Below are 8,082 nucleotides of genomic sequence, written 5' to 3'. Positions count from 1 at the left end.
AAATTGCCTGTAGCGTTCAGGGACGTGTAAGGCTAGGTTCATGAGTAAGGGGCAAATGTGCAACAATAAGGTAGTGGAATGGGTCTGGGTGGGGTACCCTTCCGAGGGTCGGTGCAGACATGTTGTGCTGAAGAATGTGTTGCCACTCAGTATGGATTGCATACTCTAAAATAAGTTCAAGACAAGTTGGTAGATATTTAATGACTACTGCAGTCAAGGAGCAACGTCTGGTATATGACCAGCCATCATGGGGAATTGCAAGACGGGATCGCTGTGTTTTGGGTCGGGGTATCTACATCAGCATATATGCGTACTCATCTCTTTTCTTTCTGAACATTGGCTCACTGCCTTATTTCCATTATCTAAACTATTTCCTGATTTCTGGGCTGCCTGTGACATCCTAAAACATGGTGAACTGCTTCGGGACAACCCAGTAGCATCGGCGTCCATTTTCTCCCTTTACGAAACATAGCTGTACACTTGTAATGTTCCAGTGTCTACCAAACTCCGATCTCATTATTTTTATGGTTGTAAACTTTTTAATGTTTCCTCACCGAACATCTTATCTTTCTGCTTAAACATATTATTTTCTGTGATTGAGAGGGTTTTCGATTGAAAGCAGTTAACTAAATATGTTTGTTTAGTCACTATCACTAATGTCAGTCTTGATGAATCATAATTGCGTCACTGGAGCGTGACACATATGTATTAATCTGACACATCTTTCAACATGTTCACCATAGTGTCAGTGCGAGTAACGTATTCAGCACCAACAGTGCTCTGTAACAAAAGACAAAGAGAGAGGGCGAGAGAGAGAGAGAAAAATCAGATATCATAATCTGTGAATAGTAGATTCGAAAGATGCAGCAATGGATTGGAATATGGCGACAATAGATTGTATTGTTACAACAATGAATTGGAATACAAGAGAAAATGATTGGAGTGGCATAACAATGATTGAAGATGTGAGCACAGCAGACTGCAACGTTACAACAATGGTTCTGAATGTCAGAACAATAGACTGGAATAGTAAAATAGCGCAGAGGGGTTTCATTGAGACGACAAGTTATTTTTCTGCAAATTTTGATGATATGTTACTAAAGCATCGCATTCGATGGGCACTTCAGACCATTCAATTCATTTATTATCCCATTCTCGCAATTTTTGGCATCCCTGGTAAGTCTTTACAATTTCTATAAATGTGGCATTTATAATGTGCAGACACGGTAGCGTTTCGAGCTCATTGTACAAATTATTGCTAAATGCATAATTGTTCTTGTAATTTACTCCCTCCAATTTGCCACCAGTGAGCAATCTCAGTATCCAAGTTTTAGCGCGGTAAACTTTACTGCATTCACTTAGCTGAAGCACTTGTTCATTGAATATCGTAGTTTTTGCTGTTTGTTACAAATGTCATTGCTCTACCGTGGCTTCATCACACACCCTTGAAAGATTTGCACCATAGAGAGTTCATCCCAATAAAATACAACTGGTTCACTCATATGTACTGTTGTGTGAGACTTTGGTACACGCTCCTGAAATCTGCATTTATACTTAGCAAGAGGAGGCAGAGACAGCAAGAGGCAAGCAACAGGTGTGTAAAATTGATTCAAAGAATCCCGAATCGCAGAAGAGACCAGTTGGTCCATTAGATCTGGACTGATCCTCTGAAGAGCATATCTCCAGGACCCACAATCTCCACCCCAACATGCCCCTATAACCCCGCAGTAAACGTGGCTAATCCAGGTAATCTGCACAGTCCAGGAACGGCTAACCAATTTAGCGTGGATAAAGCACGTAGACTGCATATCCTTGCACTGTGGAAGGAAACCAGATCACTTGTCAGAATTCCCACAGACACAGGGAGCACTTGCAAATTCCACACAGATAGTCACCCCAGCCTGGAATTAAACTCCGGTGGGTCATGCTGTGAGACCGCAGTGCTAATGACTGGGCTACCTTGGAGGAAGAAACAGAATTGATGTTTCGAATTCAACGTGACCACACTTTCCATTCTTGGTAGTAGCTCTGAAATCCCCTGGTTATAGTTTGGCACAATATCATGCATACTGAAGATGATATTTATCAGAAGCACTGAAATATATGCAAGGATAGTTTTGAGGAACCGAGATAGGCGATTCAAACTCTATTCATTTTCCGATACATCTAATGACCTTGTCCTTTTGTTGGGACATGTTGATGATTAGAACGGTACAATTAAAGTGATTTGCTTCAGGGCATCATGTAAATTATACATACTAGAGCCACTAAGGCTAAGTGATGTAAGGCATAAATGTCGATATTGTTAGCTGGTTCCAATAGAGTAGATCGGTTGTCCAGGATGTTGTCAATTTCTTGGATGATGTTTATGTTGTATACATCCAATCAAGTGGAAATATTTCCATCACATACCTGATTTAGAAACTAAACTTAGGTGGCTCCATAAATAGCGTTAACATTTTCTGGTTTAGAAAAGATGAGCATTAGTGAATTAGCCTGTTCCCATCACTCCAACGTTGATTCACGGGTAACATATCAGCATTTCAATAGTGTGCAATTGCTAGGAGTACTCCATAAATATTGAGGAAGGAAATCACTGATCCACGTAAACACACTAACAATCGAAGCTGGACATGATTAATTAATCTTAGTATTGAATTCCACACATCAAACTTAGCACATGTAGTTTGTATTATTTGCTGCAATATTTGTTTCAACTATAAGAAAGATTTCAGCCTAGGGCATTTTTTATCTCATCTTATATTTCAGATGGTCAGAATATGAAACGTCAGTTCGTCGCACCAGCAGATGATCCTCATTCCAGTAAAATCACTTGCTCATCTCAATCAGTGCAAAAGAAAATTGTTACATTTGCTCTGAGCAGAATCTATAAATTCACTGTTTACTTTCCTCACAGTTAACATATCAACAATCGTGATCCTGTCCAGGGGAAAGAGTGGTCTCTGCCAATGTATTACTCACTACCTGCTAGCCATGGCAACGGCAGATCTCCTGATCATTATCTTTGACCTCGTTTTACGACACATTCCATTTGTCTATAAGGAGCAATATCACATCTTACATGCCATCCCTGTGTGTAATATCCATGCCATCTTGCTTTACACAGCCACTGACTGTTCTGTCTGGTTCACCAGCACTTTCACCTTTGAACGATTTGTTACCATTTGTTGTTCAAATCTGAAAACCAGCTTTTGCAAAATGAAAACAACGGCAGTGGTTCTGGGCACAGTGACTGGATTGAGCTGTTTGAAGAACATTTTTTGGTACTTTGTGTATACTGGTCGGTATCGACTGAAAAACAGACCCTGGTTTTGTTGGGTGAAAATGTATGTCAAGCTTTCTCCTGTCTGGGGGGCAATTGAGTTCCTTCACTATGTTCTCACTCCGGGAGTTGCATTTATTCTTATTCTGATTTTCAATGCTTTAACAGTCAGACACATTTTTGTGACAAGCAAAGCTCGCAGGCGACTTCACCATCAGATCAATAGAAAAAGCACCAGAGACCCGGAGATGAAGAATCGAAAGAATTCTAGCATTTTGTTGTTTCTCATCTCAGGCAATTTCATATTATTTTGGTCAGTATCAATGGTGTTTTCCATCAATTCACGAATGGTACTTTTGGGATATCAGTCGAAATCGCTTCCTTTTTTTGTAATGGATTTGGGTTACATGCTCCAGATGCTAAGTTGCTGCACAAACTCTATGATTTATGTTGTGATACATCCGAAGTTCAGAGAGCAGTTGAAGAATATGATGATCTATCCGTTTGTTAAAATTGTTAAGCATATTTAATGTTGAGACTAATTGAAGCTTTAAACCACCAGAAATGTATTCTGCATAATTTTCACTTCAATCAATATTGCGTATGGTCTGATATCTTTCAATCAAACTTATATCTCTTGGTCCTTTCACCAGAGAATGAATCTCTTTATATGAGCGTGCCTATGATTTTGCATAATTTTCCAAGTGTTCAAGTTTGCATGAGTAGAAACACTAGAAAATGAGAGAGAGGTGCTTGCATATTAAGGGATGCGCTACTCACGAGTGATCACTGTGCCACCGTGCCGCTACTCACGAGTGGCGGCACGGTGGCACAGTCGTTAGCACTGCTGCCTCACAGCGCCAGAGACGCGGGTTCAATTCCCGCCTCAGGCGACTGACTGTGTGGAGTTTGCAAGTTCTCCCCGTGTCTGCGTGGGTTTCCTCCGGGTGCTCCCGTTTCCTCCCACAGTCCAAAGATGTGCAGGTGAGGTGAATTGGACATGCTAAATTGCCCGTAGTGTTAGGTAAGGGGTAAATGTAGGGGAATGGGTGGGTTACGCTTCGGCGGGTCGGTGTGGACTGGTTGGGCCGAAGGGCCTGTTTCCACACTGTAATGTTATGTAATGTAATGTATAACATGATGAAATGACACGTAGTTTGAGCGTGAGAAACATGATTTGGAATCTGAAGCCTGATACTTCCTGAAAGAAATGTAGAGCCTTTAAATCACAGTTGTTTACTGTAAGCTAGAAAAGCACTAAGTGCAAAATTAGCATTGCAAATAAGCAGTGCCAGGAGCTGAGGAGCATTCATAAACACACACAATATAACAAAATGGTGTACAAATCGTGACTAAGTATGGAAGTTTAGGATCGCTTCACGGAAGACACAACTGCGTCCAATGCTACGAAGCTGACTGGAATGAGGTTGGAAATATTTGTAAAGCAGAGAAGAGTGATTTTATAAAAATGGTGCGGGGATGGGGAGTGCAGAAAGTCTAATGCAAATATAAACTGGCAAGAAATATTTAGAAAAGAAGATAGCAAGAATTCCTACATGAAAGTAAACGAAAACAGGAGCTGAAGGAATTATTTATCGATGCAATGTGGGACTGGCGAGTAAATAATGGCAAAAGAGGAATTCCTGTTGATATTGAACAAATATTCCATATCTGTCTTTGTCGATGAAGGCATTATAAAACATCCAAATTAAGAATAATTCAGATACAAAATCAGGAGAAGTTTTCGAAAACAATCGTTATTACTGGTGAAGATTGAACATTGCGCTGTCCTTTAGAGATGGGTGTGTACTAAAAACATCGGGGGATAGCAGGAGATTGGCACGAGGTAACAATACTCTTCTGAACATTGCGTGCAGGCTAAAGAGTCTAAATTTCCTCCTTCTGAGCCGTTGTAGTTCTGCGATTCTATTCTGACAACTAATAGAACGAAAGGTGAATGAGTTTCATGCAACGAATATCTTGCATTGTAGAATGTTAAAATGAATGTCAGCAAAGATTGTGGAAGATTGTGTGCATTTGTGCACAGTGAAGCAGCCTGACCAAAACTGAAATCAATGGGTATCAGGACGCAAATTCCCCTCTGGTTCTTGGAGGTCAGTTATCTATGGTGCAGGACATCATTACAGATGTTGCTTTGGATAATGTTCTTAGCACAATCATCTTTAATTGCTTCATAAAGGACTTTCACTCGATCATTATTTCAGAACTGATATGTTCGCCAATGATTGTACAATGTACAGCAACATTCACGTCTTCTCAAATACTGACGTCATCGTTTCTCAAATTCAACACGTTTAGGACAATATTTGGTCTTTGACTGACAAGGGGCAAGCAACGTTCGCGCGACATAAATACCAGGTAATTACCATCTCCGGTAAATGACAATCGATCCACCATTCAATGAGATTGACTGGTGTTACCATCACTGAATCCTCCGGTATAAACGTCTTTGGGGTCGACATTGACCAGAAACTCAACTGCAAACGGTACATAAACGCAATGCCTCGAAGTGCAAATCAGAGGTTAGGAATAGTACAAACAAGTAACTCATTTGCTCATTCCATGAAGTTTGTGCATTGATTTGTCCACAAGCACAAATCAGAAATGGAATGGAATATTCCCCACTTACCTTGTGGAATGCACTCCACCAACACTCGAGAAACTTGATAGCACCCAGTACGATACATTCTGATGGATTGGCACATTGCCCATAAATATCAACAAACTCCATCACTGTCAATCAGTACCTGCAATGTTTACACTGTAAAAACTGCAATGCACAAACTCACCACAGATCCGGTGACATCACTTTCTAAACCCATGACCACTTAAGATTTCTCCAAACTAATCACCACGTGACTTGGAAATATGTTGCTGTTGATGGGTCAAAATTACAGAATCCCCTCCCAACATTGGATGTATAAACCACAACCGTTTACAAATGCAGGTCATCACCAATTTCTGAAGGGCATCTGTGGATACGAAATAATATGCTGGCCAGCAAACGATGCCCACGCCCAACGGGTGAATAAGCATCGGGGTTTCGGTAGTAACATACGAGATCCAAGTTAGAAAATTACCTCTGTGGTATTCGGGTCAGAGACGTAACAGCGAAGTTACAGCACATGCTGAAGCATACCACCTACCGCCAATACTTAAGGGCCATAAAAAGTTGAAAACAAAAATTATGAATTTTAAACTGAGAAAATTGTCATTTAGAGAGCAATTTAAAAAAAACAATACCATAAAGATGGTGATAAAAGGATTACTGCCACTTGCTGGTCAGTGGCGAATTCGTAAGGTATGTGGAAAGATCACGTGGTAAAGAGATCGGAGGAGCACAGGTTTTCCAACCTCTGGGGTGTTACATTTTGTTCATAGGGAGCTTTAACCAGTTACAAAATGGCAGGATAGGGCTGATACCTGAAGGGATGTTTTTGCCAATGATTGGGAGGGTTTCAATTAATTTGAAAGGGTAATTTGGCGGCACGGTGGCACAGTGGTGAGCATTGCTGCCTCGCAGCGCCAGAGACCAGGTTCAATTCCCGCCTCAGGCGACTGACTGTGTGGAGTTTGTACGTTCTCCCCGTGTCTGCGTGGGTTTCCTCCGGCTGCTCCGGTTTCCTCCCACACTCCAAGGATGTGCAGGTCAGGTGAATTGGCCATGCTAAATTGCCCGTAGTGTTAGGTAAGGGGTAAATGTAGGGGCATGGGTGGGTTGCGCTTCGGCGGGGCGGTGTGGACTTGTTGGGCCGAAGGGCCTGTTTCCACACTGTAAGTAATCTAATCTAATCTAATTGAAACTTCTTCGAGGAGGCAGAGAAAGGCAAATCGTGGAGTAAGAACAGAAGACAAAAAGAGGAATCAGGCACCCAAAAGGCAAAGGAGGATAGGAACCAAATCTAACACGCAAACGAAAAGGACAAGCAAAGTAATAAAAAAAAGAAATAGCCTTAAGACTTCAGGTCTGAACTCATTGGACATTCGAAATAAAGTGGATGAACGAATCATTCATGAAAAATTAAACAGGTATGACAGTTGGAATTATCGAGACATAGTGGCAGGCTGACCAGGCTTAAAGAGTAAAGCAGAGATGCATACGGTAAAGGCTCATATGTAATTCTGGCCGACTTTAATCTGCTTAAAGATTGGGTGAATCAAATTATTCACAGTATTGTACAAAACGGGTTCCTAGAGTCTGTACCCTCGGATGATTTACGGCATCAGTACATTGAGAAACAAGGGGAGAACAGGACATTTCCTATTTTATATTTCGCAATGAGAATGGAATAATTGGAAATATAGCTACTAGAACTGCCTCCAGGGTATCAGAATATGATAAAATTCGTCATCGCGATGGAGATTGGGATAGTTGATTCTACGAACAGCACCCTGAGTCTAACTAAAACAAACTGCAATGCTTAGAGGCGTGAGTTGGCTATGAACACTATCTATCCTCATAACTGAAGATTCTCATCCCAGAAAAGGTCCTTGCAAATCCTTTCTGCATTCTGTGAAATGCATTCACAGCTTTCCGATAATGCAGGGCCTACAGGTGTACACAATCTTATAGCTGAGATCTCACAAGTATCCTGTTCAGGTTCAACATCATTTCCTTACTCTTGCAATCTGTGACTCTATTAATAAGCGAATGACGTTGCATGCCTTAGGAATAACTCTCTCCACTTATCCTCGCACTTTTGATTAATTTGCTGAGTTTTTCTTCTCTCAGCGTGTTCAAATGTTCAAAGTCTGAAGTAAGTTGTTATCAGCATTCT

The 8,082-nt window shown here is 41.1% G+C and overlaps 1 protein-coding gene across 1 annotated transcript; it reads left to right on the top strand.

The window, feature by feature from the left end:
- Nucleotides 1-869: 869 nt before the first annotated feature.
- On the top strand, nucleotides 870-3,813 carry LOC148135733 (putative G protein-coupled receptor 139). The gene is made up of 2 exons (XM_087984330.1): nucleotides 870-1,176; nucleotides 2,918-3,813. The coding sequence occupies exons 1-2, from the start codon at nucleotides 870-872 to the stop codon at nucleotides 3,811-3,813; spliced, it is 1,203 nt and encodes a 400-aa protein (XP_087840456.1).
- Nucleotides 3,814-8,082: the final 4,269 nt, after the last annotated feature.

The sequence above is a fragment of the Chiloscyllium plagiosum genome, unplaced genomic scaffold (assembly GCF_037043375.1).
Source record: "Chiloscyllium plagiosum isolate Xiang-an unplaced genomic scaffold, Cpla_swu_hap1 HiC_scaffold_48, whole genome shotgun sequence".
Classification (NCBI taxonomy): domain Eukaryota; kingdom Metazoa; phylum Chordata; class Chondrichthyes; order Orectolobiformes; family Hemiscylliidae; genus Chiloscyllium; species Chiloscyllium plagiosum.
The sequence above is the reverse complement of the archived record's forward strand: the minus strand, read 5'-3'. Positions and strand labels throughout refer to the sequence as shown.